This window comes from Centropristis striata, chromosome 18 (assembly GCF_030273125.1).
Source record: "Centropristis striata isolate RG_2023a ecotype Rhode Island chromosome 18, C.striata_1.0, whole genome shotgun sequence".
In the NCBI taxonomy this organism is placed as follows: Eukaryota; Metazoa; Chordata; class Actinopteri; order Perciformes; family Serranidae; genus Centropristis; species Centropristis striata.
Window position 1 is genome coordinate 18,234,734 of NC_081534.1, and position 23,679 is coordinate 18,258,412.

At 40.4% G+C, this 23,679-nt stretch overlaps 1 protein-coding gene across 1 annotated transcript in view; it reads right to left on the reverse strand.

Moving 5' to 3' along the window:
* sesn1 (sestrin 1) overlaps nt 1-23,280 on the reverse strand; it is a 65,630-nt gene extending 42,350 nt beyond the window's left edge. The window contains exons 1-2 of the mRNA XM_059355784.1: nt 23,191-23,280; nt 21,148-21,467 (exon numbers count right to left, since the gene is read on the reverse strand). Of these exons, the coding sequence (XP_059211767.1) occupies nt 21,148-21,426 (279 nt within the window). The 5' untranslated portion in view covers nt 21,427-21,467; nt 23,191-23,280. The remainder of the gene's footprint in view (nt 1-21,147; nt 21,468-23,190) is intronic.
* Between the last annotated feature and the right edge of the window lie 399 nt (nt 23,281-23,679).

Genomic DNA, 23,679 nt, shown 5'->3' on the forward strand with positions numbered 1-23,679 from the left:
AGCAACTATTTTTCAAAAAAGCCACTAGTGACAAATCTAGCGACTTTTTCTGGTGTTATCGGAGACTTTTGGACTCTTGCTTGCTCTTCTTAACGAGCCGGGGGGGCTGCCAGCGGCCCCTCCCTCGCCCCAAAGCACTTATAAGCGGCACAGTCCTCCCGCAGCAGTCTCTCCCAGCTGCAGTCGGAGCCGGAGGGGATGTTAACCCCTTAGCGTCCAGTCTGCAAACCAAAGTCGCTGCTAGCTGGTTTACAGTCAGTGTCTCTTTTGGGTCAGTTTTGCCGGTCCTGAAGCCAGATAAAGGGGGAGGGTTGTAATTGTGACAGGAGACAGTGCACTTGAAGTTCTAAACATATTTAGGGGTGTTTTTCACTGCCATGGAATAGAGGGATACACTTTGCACTTAGTTTGATATCAATGTCTTTAAATCAGTAAAGCTATGGGCTCACCTGTTGACACACTGTCTGACCTTTCATCTCCAACAAATGTACAGGACATTTTGTACATCTAACCTGAGACACAAACATGGTAAGCTCCTCCTACATCCTTGGCTTCTGTGATTAGAGAACAACAGCTCTCCAGCCGCAGACCCACCTACTGAAACTATCTGGTTTGCTTTAACTTCAAAAAGACTGTGATCTCGTCACACTGTATGTCACATGTGACAAAAGACAAGAATGCTTCACTGCTGAGACAGCACTCATGTATGTCAAATATGAAGAACACAAGTGCACAAGCTGCTGCTGCTGCTGCTGATAATAATGACAAAGTGGCTCTTTTGTAGCATGTAAAGGCAGGCCTGACCACAGAAACATGTTGATGTGATTTCCAGAGATAAAGATGTCGATTTTTTCTTTGTCACAAGCAAGCTATTGCTGGTCAACTTTTTCTGGGAAGGGCTGCTGGCTCATTAATGGTGCTGGCTAAATTAGGCAAGCCTGGATGTGATTTGGGGGCTCAGCACAAACACACACACACACACACACACCCAAAGTAAAGCAAACAAACATCCTGGTTTCCTAGAAGGTTTTGAACAGCATCCAATGGAAGTTTTCCAGAAAGTACATGTAACTCCCCCCTCCACCTAAATCTTTTCCCTTCTGTTTCTGCACATCACACCCCAACCCCAATATCACCCTTCCTCTAACCAACCCCATCCTCCTCCTCCTCTTCGCTATTCTGGCTGCACATAAACAGATTCTAGAGGTGTGTCTCCTCTCAGCCAATCGCAGCCTTCTCAAGCTGTGCATCTGGGCCAATCAGAGCGGCCGGTGGAAGCAGCCGTCTCTCCTTCTGTTAACGGCAGTTGTTGTTTTGCTGCTCTCCGTGTTTTCTGCGTTCCGAGTGATGGATGGAGGGAATAAAGAGGAGGTCAGGTCAGGCATTAATAGGCTTTGAGTGCTTGCCCACAATTAGGTGGCTAATCCCAAATTCACAAGTATGTGTGTGCGTGTGCATGGTGCACACACATACACTTTGTTTTACCCCAAGAACCTGCACAGCATTCACATGTTTTATCATTATCTATCTGTCACCCTCCCTCTCCCTCCCTCAAACACACACAGGCCAGACTTTGTTTCTTGCACATAAACATCATTCACATCCTCTTCCTCCCTCCCTCCCTCCCATGCACACACACACACACACACACACACACACTGCTGGTTATATCTATTCAGAGGGTGTGTAGAGCTGGCAATAGGGGAAAGAGTGTCTGTCCAGTACAAACAGGGCACCTGTCAAACCAGTCAACAACAAACAAAGATAATTCTGCACTTCCTTTATCAACATCAGCACAAAATAGAGGTTCAAAATAAAGTATGTAGCAATGGAAGTACAGTTTTTTAAGTACAAGTAGTTTAAGGCACTGTTCTTTTGTGTTTTCAAACAGCACAAGACCCATAAAATCACATTCAGAAGAAGGAAAACATTCATGACTTGTTTTCCTCCCTCTTCCCTCTTAGAGTCAAATTTATGCAATGGGGTTGTGTTGCACAATGAAGCAACCAGAGTGTTATTTGCAACTCCTGTAACGTCTCAAAATAAAAATCTTGAGCAAACACGTCCCTTATCAGGAGCAGTGTATAACCGCTCTGCGATATCAGCAGGTGATAAAAAAGTGCGACAAATAGTGTAGCTGTATGGTGACCATTTCAAAATCAGACACGAAAACAAGTGAGCTCGATTTGGCATGGACACCCCACTTTCTGTTTTTTTCCTTCTTCTCATGAGTATGAGGAGGGAAAACTTCTGAGACAAGGGAGTGATGACAGCATGTTTGGATGAACGTCTCGGCTGGATGGTCACCTTCACACACCTGCGTTCAGAAACGCGCAGAGACACGTGGTATTTCACAGAGGTTTCATGGTTCAACAACTCCTCTTTTTTTTCTTCTTCACCCATATATAACCTACCGAGTCCTGCTGACCTATATTTCTATGTGTGGAAAGATGGGCTGAGTCGCCGAAAACAGGTTTTACAACCACAGAAAAAGTACATGTTTTTCATAATAAGCCTTGATGCACAGGATGTAAATCATACATTTTCCATTTGCACAATTTTGTTCAATCAAAGACAATACTTCAAGTTTGAATGAACCTTATTGGGGTTGTCATTTTACAACTAATTCATGTATTGATTTTGGTTTTAAATAAGATGATTAACTAAAGCCTGACTGAAGCCAAAGCCAATCATAGCATTTGTATGTCCCTAAAATTTGGCTATACAGGAATTGGGTCCAGGATATGTAGAGCAGGACTTGCATAAACTTGCAAAGCTGTTTCTGCATTATCACCAACATATCTTTGGCATTAGTAATCAAAGAAGAAAAAAAAACTGGCACACCATCAAAACAATTCCTTGTCTGTGCAGCTTTCATAATTTATTAGAATATTATTGCTGGCAGCTTTTCAGTCAGGAGCCTTTCTAAAAGCATGAGTAGTGTTTAACATCAATTTACTATTCAGGCCAATTCCCTGATTGCACCTTTGATGTCATATCTTTTCCATTTCTACACTGCAATTCACAAATCAGCAGACAGATTTGCTGATAAGCCAATATTGGCTGGCTAATACTCTTTAAAAAAAATACTAACTGCAATCACAGTGACATTCTCAAAGTGTAAAAAGTAAAAAAAAATCCAAAGATATTTAATTTACAATGGAATAAAAGTAGCAAATCATCATATTTGGGTGATTTAAGCAATACATTTTAAAAATCTGTGCAAAATTTTAATATGCCTAAAAAATGCTTAAAATGGGCCAATTATAGTCTGTTGAAACATATTAGAGCATCATATGAACTAAATATGCCAAACCCTAGTAAGGGCAGCATTTATATATAAAGAAAGAAAAAATTGTTTTGAACTATATCAATATATGCAATATGGTCTAATTCCATATCACATTTATAAACACATCGATATATATTTCCCAGCCCTAGTCCCTGTTAAACATCACAACTGTGCATGAGTTCACTAAAACTAACATATTTGCAACATGGCCTGCTCCATCAAATAAAAAGGCAGACATTAAAAATACATGCAGGTAAACGCACACCAGGATGGCACTTGGTTTGGTACATCCAGCAAAGCACACAAGCTATAACGCGCAAACAAACAGAACGGCGTGGATTTCTCTGCAAGATGACGCTGCAGAAGAAAAATAAGCAAAGCGTCCAGACCAGACGAAGAAAAGCAAACACACAGAACTGACAAAGAAAATGACAGATGGGCATTACAGCCACTGAGAGAGGAACGTGTGTGTGTTTTTGACATGTTTGTAAAGTACAGTCAATGATGCATGAAGTACAGGAAGAATTGGGTCATCTATACACCAACCTTCCTATACCTACTGATCTGTTAACCCTAAACCTACCTATTTATGAAGGCCAATTTACACTGACGGCAACATCAGAGATAAGCTGCAACATTTAACCTCAATAAATCTTAGTATGACTGATTTTAAGATAAAAATCTGACCTCGACTTGCTCATTGACATTGAGAAAGCATGTTACATAAGTTACCGGACATCACTTGTTTACCTTCTCCCCTGACATCACATCGTGCCCTGTGCTGTGTAAAATTTATGACAAGGGGTCCTTATAGAGTTCCTTCCTCCCCCCTCTCCTTCTTTCCTGACGTCAAGTGACGAGAAGTGAGCCAATGGGCCCCCGACACACCCTCAAAACAAGCCAATAACCGTCTGAGAGCATGTCGCTGATTGATATCCTGAGGGGGAAGCTCTTGTCCGAATAAGCTCATGTGGGTCATGAGGGGGATCAGTTCTTTTAGCCGACTCCTTCTCTCCATTTCTGAGATTAAGGTTTGATGTTGGGGAAAAGCTGATATTAGTTCAGGGCTTAGAGATATTTACCAGGATGTTATCCCCAGTGGTGAAAAAGTAAGAGTGAGAGAGAAAGAGAGAAAAAATGAGCTGACTGAGTGACTCAAGGGTTTGTGTATATATTTTGTGTTGGTTGGTTGCCAACCTTTACATGCCTGGTTTCCTAAGGGCCTCAGAGTGTTTACTGCAACTTGACTAGAAATCTACAGAGGAACAGACGAGGTGTGGCAACCTGCCAGCAAAAACTATTCAGGAACCAGATGGAGAAGTTGTTTTTTGTCTCTCTAACCATCGATCTCTCTGTGGCCTAGATACTTCTGTTCTCCCGAGGGTTTAGCCAAGCTTGGCCCCTGCTATTCTTGTACTTCTAAGCTTCCTAAAAGTTAGTCAAAATCTCCTTTCTTCCCTACATTTCCCTCTGCTAGACCCTGCTTGTGTATGATATCATCGGACATACAGCATATCTTCTTTGTTTCCACTCCACCTCATTCCTGTCCTCTGTCTACTTCTTCTTTTCAGCGTTCCTTCTGCTATACCTCACCGTACCCATCCATTCACCAACCACTCATTTTCTCTCTCCTGCTTATGAAACAATGGATTGCATTGTTTCCAAATATTTCTACTTGTTAGGATCTCTGTCTAATGCGCTCTTTGGCCTCAGAGATTATACTTGGTATTTTCAAAGAGGGGCTCATTCTTACTTTCTAATCACCACTGGCAGAGACATACAGCACGCTCACAGTAAGGCTACACACCCTGGTTGAAATGCTCCGCTGAAGGCTTTGTGCACTGTAATGCATTATCTCATATATAAGAACCTGTATAGGACCACATATAGGACCTGGTTTCTATACATATCCATATTTGTGTTTGCTGAGGCTCTGTATAGACTTCAACAGATGTTTATAAGTTAAATATTAATCCTCAGAAACGTCCATTTTCACTTTTGTTGGTTTCTGAGTCCAGTAGTTAATTGTAATCACCCTGTAATTGGGCTAATTTCTCCTGAATTACCGTAAAGTGGAGACCCTCAGCAGTACTCTCAAGGACCCAATTTTGAGACAGACTGCCATAATTCATCCATCTGCCTTAATCACACCTACATTTTCAGCAGGTAAGAAAACATGTTATGAAACGGTCGATAAAGTAAACACAAGGGAGGGGAAACATATTAAACTTTCAGTGTAAACAGGTTCAATGTGCAGTCACACCCATCCGAATCAAGGAGCCTGACATGTTTCTGTGGTCTGGTGAAAGTACACTGTATGAAAACACTGATATGATGCTCACAACAGCATATAAAGAATAAAAAAAATAGTTATAAATGTTCATTTGAAGGGATGGACTGCTTTCCACAACTTTCAAATCTGTTATCTCATATTGAAAAAGAAAGGAGGGGAGCATTTTATCTTGGATCCTTAGCTTGGATCGAGATAGATGATGGCCCTCGGATGCATCAATGGATAATTTTATCCTCTAAAATATGTCAGTCATGTAGCGGACGACAAACGAAACCCCGTCCCAACATGAAAACTAGCATGTTAGAAATTTTTTGTTCCCGCACTCCCGCAGAGGGAGTTGTGAAAAAGGGGAAAGGTATGTCATTCTTTCTTTTTTCTATTCCAAACACACAGGACAGCCAGCATCATTGACACCATTATTGTTAGTTTACGTCAACTAGTAAACAACTTAACAAGTATGCACTTGCTTTGCAAGAAGTTTCCATTCTTTATTCAGTCATATTGTTTGTTTACGTTCTTGTTCTTGAAAGTTGGTCAGGTCACACGTGTTGTCAAAGATGGCGGGCTTTGACTGGTCATGGACCAGCATGTAATCTATTACATCTCTCTGTCTAGTCACAACAACATTTTATGACTTAGGGTTAGGGTCGCCAGATTTGACACAGTGAGCATTGTGAATATCCAGCATGAATGCATATCATATATCCTATAACATGCATTAAAGAGTATTTAATGTTGTCAACACCAGCGGAAGAGATAAAGATAAAAATGTGAAAATAACAGGTTACAGTAAACTAAAGAAAATAGATGAACAAAAGGAAATGTAATCGAACAAATCATATTAAAACATAACAAAAACAGAAGCCAGACAAAAATGTACAAACTTTTTCAGTTTAAAAAATGCTGTTTAAACAGCCAGCAACTTAAAGTTTTAATGTTTAACATACATTTTTTCAAATGCATCAACATTTTATCAATCACATGAAAAGTCATAGGAGTTAGAAGGAGCTTATTCACACCATATGGTTCTTGTTTTGACAATCATTAGATTTTCCAGATTTTTTTCTGAGTCATCCGGAAACAACCTGACATCTTCGGGCAGAAAAATGGATTTAAACTGCATTTCTTACATGTGACTCAAAGTAAAAATATCAATAAAAAATCAAAACTTCCTCACTAAAAACTAACTCATCTCAGTTCAGCTGGAAGAACCTATGAGACACCAAATTCCCTTCACTTAACTCCACTTCAGTGATTTCCATGTCACATGTTTGTAATAATAAGCAGAACAACTGCAATAATTCAAAGGGAGGAGACAACTTCAATTATTGGTGCAAACAACAAAACACCAGTATTTTCCTACGGGGCCTCATGAGTCAGAGGGGCTCAGCTTACAAAGGCCACAATTACGTGATGTGTTCAGGGGCCAGCTTCACGCTTATATCCAACCTGAGTCCTGCAAAACAAGTCAGGAAAGTATGACAAAAATGCTTACATGTGCTACACTGACAGAAGATGTTATAAATGTGTGGAGTTGTTAGGTAACGTGCTATCAGAACATTCCAGGAGTGCTTAGTGTCGGGGGAATGTGTGTGTGTGTGCATGTGTGTGTGGCCTCAGCCAGGGGGTCTAATAAACCCACAAGGTGTGATGGATGACAACATGATGTAACGGTATCTCTTCTAATTACTGTGTTGGGACATGTAGTACAAGTGTGTGAGCGTTAGGAGGGTAAACAACTGTGTGCACTTGCTTTGCACCTACCAGATGAAGTTTCCGTTCTTTATTCAGTCATGAACTTTAAAAACCGTTGAACTGTTAAAACAAAAAAAAAAAGGGAACAAAAGCATTTCCTCTTTGACACGTGAGTCTTCTTTTAGTTAACACCAGACTCGAGCTTCTGAAGTGACCAAATCAACAGAGACAGCGACCACACTGGTCTCAGAGCGATCGCACACACATAAACACCTCGAACAGAGAGGAGGGGCAGAGTGTGAAAAACATGCTAACAGGCTGCATTCACCCACCAATTATAGATGATCATCTTTAACACTCAGATGTATTTTTATATCGATACAATTTGCATTTCTGACAGCTCATAAGTTTGTCCTTAACAATTTTCACACGCAATATTTGGCTGCTACTGCTGCAGAGAGATGCAGTATACTGATGTTATCTTTATTATTGTGCTAAACTCAGAGGTGTTGACGTGAGTCACAGTTTTGTTTGCTTAAGACTTGACAAAATGTAATGACTTGCAGCTTTACTTTAACACTAATGACTTCTGACTTCACTTTGGCTCGAAAAGACTAGGCTAAATGTCATAAAAGTGCAATGTCAGCACTATTTTTTCTTTTGATTAAGTTCAGCTGCACTTGTTTTAACAAACTTGTTTATCTAAATGAATGTTAAAAGTTAAAAAGCATTCATAATTTTTGTAAATTTAATATATGAAGAACACATTATGACTTTTTTCAAGTTTAGGACTGAGTGATGTCTGTCATGGGGGTCATATGGCTGCACATCTGTATAGGCCGGTCTGCCTCTCCTCTCTGCTGAGCATGCAGACTGCAGGCCCGGTCGCTGCGTATCATCCAAACTGATTAAACCATACTGGCATAAATCCCACTACAGCTGCATCCACCATTATGAACGGGGAGAGCGACAGAGGAGGGATCCACTGTCAACATGTTCGAGGCCATCTTGAAATACCAGGATCATCCACTACAAAACACCTTTATGGACCAAAAAAAACAGCAGTGGACCGCTCCTCTCTCTCTGCAGGACAGAGAGATTCAAAAGATCTTTCGCTCCTACAGCCATCAGGCTGTCTCATTCTAACAGAGCTAACAGACTAACTGAATTTCACCCTGGGGATAAATAAAGTAATTTTGAATTTTTGAATTTGAATGTTGAAAAAAAATGACTTTGACCCACCTCTAAACAACATAACATCGGAGATTTCAGTTATTCTTATATTATGGAGTACCTAAAATGTCAATTCCCTAAGTTAAGTTCAAGTTCATATAGCAAACTTTATTAGCAAACTGCTTATTAACATACCAGACAGTTACAGAGCAACATTAACATTAATTTCGAGTCATCACTCTCTTTTACCTTTGTGTTTGGTGTCAAAAAGCTCCTGAAGGAAATATCTGCCTCGCTAGTTATTCAATGCTCCACTGTGTTCGACAATTCCTATGTAGTTTGGTACTGATTAGGTGGTGTACAGTGTTTTTTTAGGAGTAGCATTGAGAGCCCAGACAATAAAGTTGTGGGCCAGACAGCTAAACAAGTGAAGTTTACTGTAAAACCAAGAAAAGCTGCAGATTCAGGTGATAATTATCTCTATGTTGATTAATACAAGCGATACATTGTTGTAAGTGTTAATAATTTCTCATGGCACCGCTAGTCATCCCCTTTTTAAAAAATCAGCACATTATAAGTATTATTTGCAAGTATTTGATCAAGAATGCCTTGTAAATATCTTCCAGCCAGCCAGTTGTCACTCCTCTGTAAAATGAATGTATCACTAGGAATTAATGTTGATCCTCAAAGTGTCCGGGTGCTCGGTGTGGTGGATCAATATCGTCAGGAGTATTTTGGCACAGTATCTGGTTACACTTGACAGCTGTCTGCAGCCTGCAGCCATAAATGCCATTAATGTGAGTGTGGCAAATATAGCTCATTTATAGCGAGAATCGACCTGCAGGTGCACCAGTGTTACAATAGAATATGATATGTGAATTTTTGATAATAAATATATATTTATAGTAGCAGTAAAGCCCCTGGAATGTTAGGACAAAGCAGCAGGACAATGATCTTCAAAATAAGACACTGACTGTGGCAAGCTGTTGTTTACTTTGTGTTTGAATTAATTGTTTGTGCATTTGAAATTTAAAGCTGGAATAAAGTAAGATTAAATATTTTTATGGCAAAATGGGGGTTTATTCTTGCCTTCCAGTCAGCCACCAGACCTTATTCTATGTGTTTCACTAAAATATGACTTTATATTGTATATTATCTTATTCACTTACCTCCAAAATCAGGGACTACATATAAAAAGTGCTACAAGTCTTAAATTTCTCATCAAATGTAGATATGAATACATAAATTAAAGACGAGAGGTGACAATTAAATATCCCAATCAGTTTAATTTCATACTTTTTATGTTTTTGTTTATGTCTGTGTGTGATAAGACACCAAATAACCTCCAACATGAAAGTGCATGTCCAGATTTAGGCCAGACACACTGGTCAGTGTGAGGGGGTGTGTTTTCCTACCCTAAGTAAACAATGTGAAGCACTTTTAACAAACTCTTGCATGTCAATCACACACATTGACACACACTCTCTCCCTCCCTGTCTCTACCACACACACATACACACACACACACACACACACACACACACACACACTCACACTTCGACCTGGTTTTGGAGCAAAAGTGCTGAGGTCAGAGGTGAACGACTGTGGGAACGCGGAGGTCCCGTAGCGTGAAACTGTCACCGTCCTGACAAACTAGCCTGTAACATAAACAAGCACACATACATCAGCTTGGGACAATACCCCCAGAGGAGAGCGCACAATACCACTCTGCTACTCCACACTGCGCCTGAAACAATACCACACACGCTGAAACAACACCATAGCCAGGCCTAAGCCAACAAGGCACTGGGTAAACTGAAGCGACTCCGTTTGGCGAGCAGCACCGCACAATGCCTGCAGTGGGAAATGATCCATCAGGTGCTTACCACAGTGAAGTTCATGTCTCAAAGTGAGGGGTCTTTGCAGGGCTGGACGGGGTGAACAGAGGTGAACAGGCCTGTGTGAGTGTTATATGTTTTCCTCCAAGACTAAAGGCACTGAGGGGACTTTAAGCTCACAGAGAAGCCTACACAATCAGATTTACTGAGATGGCTACGGCTGGGCGATATGGCCAAAATCTTCTACCCCAATTTGGGTCCTTATATCTCTTGATAACAATATACATCATATCACAATATAGCATGTTTTCTGGTAGATCAATAAATAAATAAATAGTCAATATTAAATAACCAAATGGTAAAGCCTAGTTCTGTATACTCCATGTCAGCACCTTTACAGTTCGCTCGAACTCCAATGTGCAAAGATCAGACCACAAAGCATCAGCCGCTTGTTTTTTTCAACATTGTGATAGAAAAACATATATGATAGATATTTTTATATTGTGTTGATGATAATAAGATATACCGGTATGGCAGAGACAAGGCATTGGTTTTTTTTTCATTTTGCCCCATTATTCCTGTTGTACATTCCCATTATGTCTCTCAACACCCTGAAACATGTGTTGTTTAGGGGTGCAACAAGCTAATCTGTTAACAGTGCTTTCGGTAAATCAATGAGTCATATGGTCTTTAAAATGTCAAAAGAAGGTTTACGACACATGGCAAAGCAAATTAAGTTGTTTGACTGTGAGGTAAAAGGTTTGACTAACGAATTGTGCAAACTGATTCAACTAAAGATGAATAAATATGGCAACAACATTTTCAGATTTGGCAAACAAAAGCTGAAAAGTTCATGTTGATCCTTGAAACACTTTAGTTGTTCAGTGGCATCTTCTGCTCAAGTCAAAGCAGATGCAGTAAGTTAGAGAAATAAAGAGTTGCAGCTTTTCACCTGGATTCAGATTTAACTAAATTTCACAATACTTCCTGATCAAAACAGGAGCGAGTGTCCCTAATATTTTGTTTGTGTATTCTAGCTGGTTAAGCCTGGTGTTGAGCCTGTGTAGTTTGTATCCTAATAGGGGCTACCACAGACTGAGGCCTGGACCGCAGCCACTGGGCTATTCATGCTTTGTGACCTGATCCGCAGATGCCTCTAAATCCTGCATGCTCACTGCTATAAATCTCTCAAGACCTGTAAACACACAACACTCACACTCAAAGGCAGACAGACCAACACACACACACACACACACACACACACACACACACACACACACACAAGCACACACACGCACTAGCACATAAAAAAGTCACACACAAACATACTGGATGAACGCCCAGTGACCAGGGCAAAAGGAAAAAATTAAAATCATGCGCAGCATTGCATGCATTCAGCCCAGTGCATGGAAAATTCCCATCCAGCAACTTGAGAGGAGAGGAGAGCAGAAGCAGCCTACACACTGGTACAGAGCGCCATCATGTGTCCACACAGGTGAACTGCAGCTGCTTCAGTCCCTTTACACACTGTGAGAATGATGAAACCACTCAATGGGCGATTCTTTTTCATCAAGTAAAAAGCTGAGCATTAAAGAGTAAGAGGGTGGAGGAGGATAAAAGGCAGATATTGATTTTTTTCAAATACTGCCTCCACTGGACAATAACCTTCATCATTCATTTATGAATTCGATCAAATTAATCCTGAACAGATGGCATGCAAGTCAATAGATGAAAGTGTCTGAGACCAGGGCCGAGTGTATGAGGCAAGTGGGATGACGTGCAGCCACTTTCATAATCAGCTAGATTTAGATTTATTTTGTTGGATTGTGTTTTGTTCAGTGTGTGTGTGTGTGTGTGTGTGTGTGTGTGTGTGTGTGTGTGTGTGTGTGTGTGTGTGTGTGATTCTGTTTTAAATATTCCCTCAGGATATCCAAAAAGGCTGCAGAAATAAACAAAGGCATAGGGTTGGAACAAAATAAAATCTGAGCCAAGATATTTAAGCGTGTATATGTGTAATATTATTGCACTAACAGAAGTCCTGTTGAGTTTATTTGATAGAGACTAGAGCTGCAATGATTAGTTGATCACCAGAAAAATAACCAGCCACTATTTTCATAATCTATTAATCATTAAAGCAAATTTTTCATTCAAACATGTTATAAAATGCTGTTTATTGTCTCTCAAATATGGAAATTTAGTTCTTTTCTCTGTTTTATATTATATTAAACTGAATATCTTTGAGTTTAGAACTGACAAAACAAGACAGAAATGAAAATGAAATGGAAATTTCTCCCCATTTTCTGGCATTTTATAGACCAAACGTTTAACCTATAATAGAAAAAATAATTGTCAGATTAATGGATAAAGTCAATCACTCAGCCCTGTTTCAGTATAAGCAGGGAGAACTGAAGCCATCATAGCTTCACGTCAAAGCAACCAGACTCCATTGACAATAACAGTAAATATACCTGGCAGATTACAGGAATTACTGGTCTCTTACTGCCTCAATTTGTTACTTTGTTAATGATATTGTGCAACGTTAGTAAATTCAAAGTAACCCTTTAAACACCAAAGTCCCAAAATGAAACAAATAGACTAACCAATCAAGGGAGTGGTAGACCAGCAACTCCTGTGTTCTGTGAGGAAAAATGATTGTTTTTGTCAATGGAGTGACCACGGATAAGTACCACTCCTGTGGTTTTCATGCTATGACAAGTGTTAATGTCTGCTGTAAAGTGGAGTTGAAAACTCATAAGGTTGAACCTGTTTAGGATGGGTGTTAAACTGTTTAACCCCCATGATTTTCTTTGACATATCGGCACTCACCCAGAAATACTCTTGTGTGCTACAGTGACACAAGCTTCACCTTCTACTGGCAACATGGAGACAGGAGAGTTGAACACAATCTCATGAGAGAGACATGCTGGGAAAAGAAATAAAAATAGGAGCTAACGAAGCAGCAGAAGGCTTGACTTCATAAATAATTTGTGAACTTTAATTCCATATGCAGGTTATAAATATCACATTATGGAGCCTTGTTTATTCAACAGCACCATGTGATCACTCTCCCTCTCTGTTCTCGACTCTACTGATTGAAGAACCTCAGTAAAATCCTGCTCTACCTGAGGTTGAAACATGCATACAGAGCAGGAGAACATAAACACTCTTTTATTTATGTGCCTTTTCTGTGTGTTTCTCTACTTCATAGAGTTTGTTATTCCTTTCCCACCTCCTGCTGCAGGACTTTGTTGCTGTTGTCCACCACCTTGCCTCGCCTCCTCTCTCCACACCCTCCTCCTCCTCTTTCTTCCACAGTCTCGGGGTGTGTGGGTGAGACAAGCTGAGCCTTGCAATGTGTGCTGGATCAGACGAGAGACAACTGCAAGCAAGGGTTGATTTCAGGGATGTGGGCTTGGGTGACAAAGTGGCCTGATTATCAACTTATTATGAGGGCAACTTATATATTATTTAAAGCTTTTACATGTGGGGTTCGGTTCTAAACCGCACAGGAGTTGATATTATTATAAAAGCAGTTATTCAGGAGAGCAGGGCTCGTACACTCGGGGTGCTAGTAGTTTTCCATTGAAGGTTGCTGACTGAATACAGAGTGAGACGGTGTTTGTTCCACCTCCTCCATCGTTTTCACCCCTTCACCCCTCTTACGACGTCGCCGTTACTTTCCCCCGTCCCGTGTTCAATCTTCAGTGCGTAGACAACATTATTTGCAACATTTCCACTTTCTTTCTCGCTCCTCTATCTCCCTCCCTCTTTCTCTCGCTCTCTCAATTCCTGAATAGCACTGCCAGAAATAATCACAGAAAAGCCAGCACCCCCACACCCAAGTAACGGTGTCAACCAACCCTCCCCATCAATGCACCGCCACCTCATGCCACTGGTACCATGACGACTGCTTTGGCTCTGCAAAAGCCCATACCCAACACTCGCCCATCCCTCCCTCATGCCAGGATAATACAGCCTTTACATGCTTTAGTGGAACAAATGTTACAATGATGGGGAACAAATTAAAGATTCTCTTTTTCCCTTTCTGCGGGAAAATGTTTCCGACATTTTTTTTTGCATGTGTAATAATGGCTAAAAACGGAAAATGGTGGTTTTTTCTATCATTTATTCAGGCTTACAACAGATTGACAGTGACCTAGTTGCACACTTCCCACATGCCCCCTCCTCACTAGTCTTCCCGAGTCTACAGCCGGCAGCATGCTGCACTGGCTGGAAGGTGGGGGTCTGTCTGTGTTGGAGGATCAAAGTGGGGGTTTTACGATGCTTTTCTAGCATGTTAGAAATGGTCTATAATATTCCAGTAAAACAGGCATTTGGTGCTGGAAAGTCAAGCTATTGTATAAATCCTCCGATTCTTGCACAGTTTATTTTACTGTGCAGTGAAGTGAAGGCTTATCTATTGTAGATTGTATTAATTTACTTATTGGTGGATTTTAATTCACATTGTACACTGAGTAAGCCACTCAAGGATAAAAATCAATGTGATCCTGATTTCAATTTGATGATAAAGTAAATTGTACAAGGGCTGCAACTATTAGCTATTTTCATTATCAGTTTCTACATTAATCTATTCATCATCTGATCTACAGAACATCCAGCACAGTTTCCAATAATTCAGGATAAAAATGTCTTCAAATTTCTTGTTTTTCTGAATAAATGGCTGAAATGATTAATCAATTATCATAACTGTAAATTAGTTTTCTGTTTATCATTCATTAATCGAATAATAATTTCAGCTCATTGTGCAGCTATCATCACCAGTATCAGCATCACCAGAGCCGCTTAGTGCTTATAATTTTCATGGAAATCTTAGTTGACTAAGACCAAAACACCCAATTACTCGAATAATCAAGTGAGAGAGGGCAGCCCTAGAAATGTCCGACACAAGTTCCAAGAATCCAGGATGAAAATGTCCTCAAATGCCTCCTTTTGTCGGGTAGCAGCCCAAAGCCCAAAGACATTTGGTTTAAAAAGGATAAAATTTGGGGAAAAAAGTAAATTTGCACCATGGAGAAGCTGCAGAAATGGTTGGAATTGTTAATCAATTATCCTAACTGTTGTTGATAAAGTCTCTGTGGATTGAATCATTGATTAATCAGATAAATATCAGCTCTAAATTGCACCAAACCTTTGAAAAGCAATGGAAAAGAAGCTAAAATGCATCAAAGAAGAGCTACGTCATTGTGCAGTTGTTTCAGCACCACCACTGTAGCTGAAAAAAAAGCATATTACAGGTTTGAAGGAGTGTAGAAAAGCTTTAAGTAGCCACAGTATGACTGCAACATAAAGCTTTATGTAGCTTAGTTAGATTGAACGTCTCCCCCCCACACACACACACACGCCGGCCCCTATCAACACCGTCCCATCACTCTGCCCAGCTGGCTGGCAGCTGTAAATCCACAGCTTTTATTTCTCTGTCACGTCCTCCATATCCACAGAGCACTGTACAGTTACTGTGCCAAAGGTCACTGCCTGCTGCCGCTGCTACTGCTGCTTTCTCTCCCCCTTCAACATGCAATTTGTCTGACCTGGTTTGAGCCGAGATCGTCCATAATCCAGCAGATCTGTCCAGACCACAAGGCTTTCTCTCCATGGGTCCTCACTCTATTTACAGAGTAAGCAGAGGTAGCCCCGAGGGAACTGGAGGCATGCACACAAACACGCTGACACATACAGTACACTCACAAAGACTGAGGCAGGTACATATACACACATCCATGCACAAAAGCCTATAAAAAAAGATTCTTGTTAGTGTGACAGTGTGAAAAAACTCTGCAGAAATGTTACGGTCTGCATGTGGACTTTGACTCTGTGAAAAAAGTAATGTTGCATCTGTCCACACTCCTGTATGTCAAGGTTGACAAGTCAAGTTTGTTTATACAGCCTCACCACAAGCAAGCCACCTTTGAGACAGGCTTATACAGACAACAGTGTCCAAACCAAACCAAATCTATAATCAGTCACAAATTATCCAACAATAACTCACCAAATTAAACCAAAGCATGAGCTACCACACCACACAAACCTCAGAGAAGCAAGGGAAAATAATATAAAAATGAATTAAACATTTAAGGGACCAATTCAAATGAGGACTGGCTGCCCCCATCATACATATTTCAGTCTTTAGACAATGACTTAAAGGCAGTGCACACCCTTAACAACCTGTATGTCAGAGACCTTATGTACTACATTAATCTTGGAAAAGCAATGTGATCGATATCTGATGTCATCTCCGAGGGCCCGGAGACACTCCCAAGCTTTCCATGTGGAGACAGAAATGTGTTCTGGGTTATTCCTGGAGGAGGCCAGATCCAGGAAGCCATTTCACTTAATTAATCACACATAAGTGTTTATTGCAGGGGCTGCTGAGTCATCCTAAATGTCCATAATTAGCTAAATAAGTATGTGTAAATTGTAAATTAGGAGCGGCATAAGCTTGAAACATCCACAGCCTTTGCCTCCCTCAGAGAGAACAACTGAGCTAATCCACAACTGTCGCTTTTGTTAAAATCTCCAAAAAAAATGAATCTCTCATCTCTTCTAAGCAGCCAAAGCTGCAAGATCTGGGTCAAAAAATATTCTGTCTGCTGCAGAAAAACTGATTTTTAACCCATTTGCCAAGTTGCACCCCCAAAACCAAAAACAAGATGGTTGATTATTTTGTAGAATGAAAGGCAAGTAAAAGGAAATATAAAAGAAAAATATAAAGGCTGTGAATGTATGAAAAGACAAAAGACTGGAAATGATTAATAATGAGTATAACTTACAATTTTGTTTCACATCATGCAAACTGAACAAATCAGTTCAGAGCTGCATTGATTAGAACAATGAATCAATTACTATTATTATTATGTTTAACTACTTGCGAACAAATAAAATCCTTTTTTTTTTCAAGCAAAATGCCAAAAATGACATTTCCAGCTTCTCAAATGTGAAGATTTGCTTCTTTCCTTGGTCTAACATTAACCATCTTTCTTTGCATTGAGAAACAGAGTCACAATTTGGGAAATTGGTTAAAAATCTACTTCACTGCACACCAAACTGAAAAAGTGGTTTATCCTAATGGACAAAGGAGTCTTTGAGGAATCTGGAAATACCTTCAAAAATGCAGCTAATGTTGTTAAACAACCCACTGGAGTTTTTTTGAAAGACTGCCAGGGATTTATTTTTCAGAAAAACAAAATGCTTAGCTCTGTGGCTCAAATGTTATTATAATACATGAGAGGCACAAACTGGGGCTATGTATATCTGTGCAATGCTGAAGTGTGCAGCACAAACTTGTAGAACAAACTGCAATGTTAATAAAGCTCATTTTATTGGACTGGACTGCAGAGCTAGTTGACCACATGTACTCAGAACTGGACTGAATGAAATGCAAAGAGACACTAAGCCCACTTGGTATTTACTGTACGCCCTTTCCAACATTATATCAGCCCAAGTCTGTGGAATCTGAGCAGCACCAGCCTGCATCACAAGAACAGGTTGATCTTTTCAGAGTGGCTCTTAATTCAAGTTAGGGTAGAGGGCTAACACAATGGAGTAATTACATAACACAAAGAAACCCCTCTCTGTCTCTGTCCAGCCGCCCAAGACTGGGCTCCTTTCATCCAGCGAGGGAACATGGTGACCGGAGAGAGAGAGGGACGATGGAGTCTGCCCACCCCTTTCATAGACTCGGCACAAACAAACACTTACTATTGTCCCTCTTGGTTTGTGTGCATGTGTATGTGTGTGTGTGTACATTTGTCTTCGCCCATCGTTAGCCTGCATCCCTATACGCATGAAATCAATAAAGCTCAGCGAGGTCAACCGCCTTGACGAGCCCCAGGATGACCCTCTGTCTGTGTCTGTGTTGACCATACCGGCTGGGCTGCACAGCTAAGTGATTTTGACCCTCGTATGTTCACCCCAGCAGATCCTCGCACAAGGACAAGCTAACGGGAACCCGACCCCACCCCGGGCACTTGTAACCCTATTTTCAGCCGCAAACCCTGCAACCCTTAACCTTAACACTCCGACATATTGAGGCAACATACCACTGAAAACATTCGAGCCCACATGCCCACTCCTTAACTGTGAACACAGCCTGACCTGCATATTCACAGGGTGCCTTGAAAAACAAGCAACGACTCAGATTGCATAAAAAAGGCACATAAGGTAACTGCTAGGACCACACAAGGCTCTATGGCCTTCGATTAGAGATGTTTCTGGATCTCTAATTCATCATATGGGTTCTGCAACTATAACTGGATCTATAAAAATAACAAAAATGAACAAATATAAGAAACTAAGTCTTTATTAATGTGTATAGTGTGGGATAAAATATCCAAGTGCCATTACGTATTGGCACACTTGTCTTAACAGTTTGACTTTTTAGGCAATACGCTAACATCGAAACCCCTCTTATATCTGTCCGTTAAATACTGAATAAGGCTACAGCCAGAAGCCTGTTAGCTCAGTTTAGGTGCAAGATGTAAGGTTAAGTCTTATTATCCACAATAACAGACAATGGACAGTGGACATATCAGGAAGTTACTGCAGGCGGAAACAGTCTTGCACAACCATAAAATGTGTTTGTTTTTTTTGGCTTTTTATGAATGAAAGAAACTATTTAAGAGACATTTTTTTTGTTGGCTTTTATAGATGGTGGTAGGTAGATTTTGTTACATGCAGAGAGTCAGCAAGCTGTTTCCAGTCTTAATGCTAAGCTAAGCTCACTGGCAGCTCTCCTATATAAAGTGAACAAGTTTTTTCCCCAAATCTAAAACCAGTGCTTTGAAAGCCCAACACGTAATTTCGCCTCAACCTGTCTCTCAATCGAAACAAAAGACAGAGTTTGGTCACGTCGGAAGTAGCGTGGGATCATGGGAATTGTCATCTTCACCACAATCAACATTTAGGTTGGTTTCTCTCGGTAAGGATTACTTAAGAGTTCATCATTATGGAGGTTTTTGCTGAGGGCCAAATTATGCACAGAGGACCAAAGTCCCATAAAAACATTGAATAAAGCAGTTTCATGTTAAAAATCAGTGTTTCTCCGATTGATGTTCTGCAGATACAGGATGTCCTGGAGGCACTGTGCAAGCTGCTGCTAATGTTTACTCTGCTTGTTTCTCTGATGACTTAAAATGCAATTAAAAAACACCAAGAACTAAACAGTGTAACATAAAAATGTGGCTTTAAAGTTGATTAAAAAGTAAATTATAACAGCTGGTGGCAGATAACCTCAACACTGCCATATGCACATTATTACATATTATATTATGTAATACATATTATTTAAGGTTGTTTTTTTTTACTTTTTTTCCACTGTCCACGAGTGCCTAGAATTAGATTCTCTTTTTTTCCTCCCTACCCATGGACACAGGCATTCCTCATATTGGATCATTATTGGATTTACTTTCACAGATGATAAATGTACAAAGTATTCAGTGGATATGCACAGTGGGACAATAAACTAGCAAAAGAATTGTCCGAGGGAAAATTTTTGCAAGCCATGAGTGTATTAAGAGACATTATTCTCACCAAGCAGGAGGCCTTCCTCTTCTAGAGGAGGGGGGTTGCCATGAGGAAAGGACTGTCTGTGCTTTCAAAGATTTTGTCTTTAATCAGCGGATCTGCTGGAATTAGAGGTCTGTCTGAGCTCAAGCCCCTCGACCTTAGCCCCTTCCATCTCCGACAACATGAGAAAGGTGTGTGTGTACGCCTGTGTGTGTGTGTAGGTCAGGGGGGGTCTTCGACCGTGGGACCAGAACGACATGAGCTGCCACATTGGGCTCATAAATGCACTCTTTGGCTAGCCCACACCAAATGCAGCTTAGCATAATTCAAAAATACCAGACGGTGTGTGTACTGTGGTGCACTACTAAAACCCACAAAGCAGCTTTCTCCCTCTCTCATCTCTCTCTGCCCCTCTCCTACATCTTCCAAAAACCACTTCCGCACAAACAGGAATTAATGCCACAGCCAAACAGTCTATTTCCTCAGAATAACAACATGTCAGGCCATCAAAAGTTGTCGGGCTTAGTCTTGTTTGTTATTAGAGGACTCATTAAGTGGAACAGGCCACAGCTAACACCACGCAAAAGCCGGGATAAAACCAGTATTTTGTTCTCTTCGAGTAAATAACGATTTTAAGTGACGAAACATAATAAATCCAAAATGCTTTAGTGCCTGTGTTAATCACCAAAACATATTAACCATGAATGCACATTTATTTTAAGTCCGTCTACTTCTTTGACCGAGGTTGGTGCATCGACAACAACATGAATACAGAATTAAATTCAGCTACGTGCTGTGACTTGAATCCCAATCACACCCCACACATCTGCAATGACAACAAAAACTGCATGGCATACTGATAGTGCTGACATTGATTTTAGCTGATACAAGGTTATGATGTTTATGTCACGGATGGCTGAGACAGACAACTGCTCAGTGCGACATCTCCTCTTCAGCCGATCCCATTCCTTGTAACATTACACCCACTGGTGATATTGTTTATACAAATTCTTGCTCTTCTCTGTGCATGATTGTATGTGGTTGAAAGCCTCGATTGGTAAATCCTTGGCTCTTGTAGTGTTAATGAGTTCACGGTGTCTCATCGTGTCATTGAATGTAATCCACTTGACTAAACATGCATTGGGTATCTACGACATTCTGCCTCAACCACAATGTTTGCATTGCTTATGAGGAGGTGAAGAGAGGAGCAGATGGCAGCAGAACAATACCCTAAGCACCAGTACGGGAGGACATATGACAGCCTGGTACAGCTTACTGCAGCACAGAACAAGAAGCTCACTGGTGTCTCATTAGAAGCTGTATGTATCTCCTACCTGGACGCCCCGCAGAAGACGACCACACCGCTCCTTGACGTCGTCATAGGGACACCGTTTGGAAAGCATGAGGAGGTGAGCCAGGATGTCGTTCAGGTCGCTGTTGGGAGGGCTTCCAGAGGCCGGGGATGATGGGGTCGGCGATGGTATGGGCCTGATGGCCTCCACTCTCCTCATGACGTCCTGGCGGATGTTTTCCATGGTTTCGTTTCTGGAGATGGCATCCCGGCTGCCCAGCCCGTCCCATCTCCCCAGAGACTCCCGGTCCTGCACTTCCATCTTTTGATGTTGGAGTAACGTTTGTGCTGTCTTACAACAGGCTATGTAACAAATGACACATGAAACACACAATAATATGTTTATATAAAAGGTAAAAAGCATTAAAAACACTTTAAACAATGGTTGTCAAGTTAATCTAACAGAGTCAATGTCATTAAGCGCAGTAATTAGAGCCTGACTGATAAATTGGCCAGCCAATATTACTGACCAATATTAGCTTATCACAAATATGTTGGTATCAGTACATAATAATAGTACATTTCAGTCAGCTGAAAGGCAACAAAATTTGCAGAACATAATTTTCAAACATGTGCTTTCAGATTGCATTTACATACTTTGTCCACTGAGGAGAGACTTTTTCAACTGCAACGCTTAAAAACACACACTGAGAAGCGGTTAAGTGCGGCAGGCTGCCATTCAATGTCTATGGGAAATTGTACTTCTATTAGTTTCTGCAGCCAAACTAAAATTTGTGTATAGTTTAACAATTAGCTGCAAAATGAGGCCAGAAAATAATACCCACCAGCCAATCAGTGCACAGTCCTATGATGTGTTGACCTATGTCATAAAGATTTCTTCCTGTCTGTAACACATTACATGCCTTCCAGCTGCAGAAAAATTGGAATTAACTTGTTGCTGACATGTTTTCGACATGAAAGTTTCAGTAAAAGGGATTATTGGTAAATTCTCTATCTACATATGAACGGTTCATCTGTAAAAGCAGCGTCAAATCTTAGTTTCATTTATTTTCCTAAATCTTTTTTGTATGCAATTTCAACATGAACTGGTGTTGGGTTGTTTTTAAAAAAAAATCTGTTTTCATAAATTATTTAGGTTAGGTTAGGTTTTTTTGGACATTAAAGGAATATCAATTAACCTGGTGTTGGTTTATTAATTTGAAGAATGGATTTTTATCAGCCTTAGCAAATAAACTCTCCACATATATTTTTATATAACAAGTTATATTTGTGATAACTCATTTTCTTGAAAATTATTAACTGTGTATACATCAAATAACCTGACAGGAATGGATAAAGACATATATTTAAAAAATACTAATTTGAAGATTTATTGCCCACAACACACTGTTATTACACTGAAACAGTAGGGTTTTAACGTTAGATGCCTGTGACGATAAACCCTACTTACGAAATCTTGGTCACAATTATTAAATAATCAAATGCAAGGCTTTTTTTCAATCAAATGTTATGCGTTTATGTAAATAATACACACATATCAGCTGATGTATGTTATCTTATCTGTCATTGCTCGACTAACAAATCTCAGTATTGGCCTCAAAAAGCCAGTCACAGTGAGGAATACAGGGATTTAAACCGAGTTATTGCTGAAAATTGCAATACTGATATTTGGTCCATTAGCAACTTCCAAGAAAAACAGCCTGGTTAAAGTGCAGGCTATTTAACTAACATAAATTATGTAATAAACCACCATAATCTGGCAATTAAAACTGTTTTTTTGCCCCACGTAGTTTTTGCAAATATCAATGAACCACCATTGGTTTAAAGAAAATGACTTTATATCTAAATGTTAGACATATCATTACTTAAAATCGCAAATACGCAACTTGTCAGGTAGTGAGTCCATTCAATCTCTCCCTGCCTTCCTTTCGTGTCAAGGCTGTCAAGCTGCCCGTTAACAAAGACACCAGTTTAAGTACGGCTGAACCGCGGTCAAAATAACATTCCTACATACAAAGCTTTCACTGTGGAGCGAAAACAGAAAGTGTCATTCTCAAATACTCACTTTATCCACATTCTTTGGTGCAGGTCTTCAGCTACGGGACGTCTTGCCACAGCACTGACCAGTAACGTTAGTCCCAGGGTAGAACTTGAGGGTAAACATTTGATTGGCAGAAGCTGCCGACCAATGAGAGGCGGCTCTGGGCATTCTAGGGCGGTACCGTGCGGATTCTGACAAGTGATTGGTTGAAGAGGAGTTGCCATGCTCGCGGGGGAAGGTTTTATGGGAGATGAATTCTCTTCGTTCAATGTCCGTTTACAGCGTAGCTTTAAAGAACTACATATCCCATGATGCATTTCATGCATAGCAGCCCCCCTTTTTCTTGTTTATCAGAAATAACTGAGAAACAGACAGAAGAGAGAGAAGGAATGTTGTACATTTCCATTGTATGCGTTTTATATTTAGGGCCCGAGCAGGCAACGACATGCGAGGTCCCTATTGTATTTCTAATGATTATTATTATTATTTTTTTAATTATTTTTTCTTCTTCCC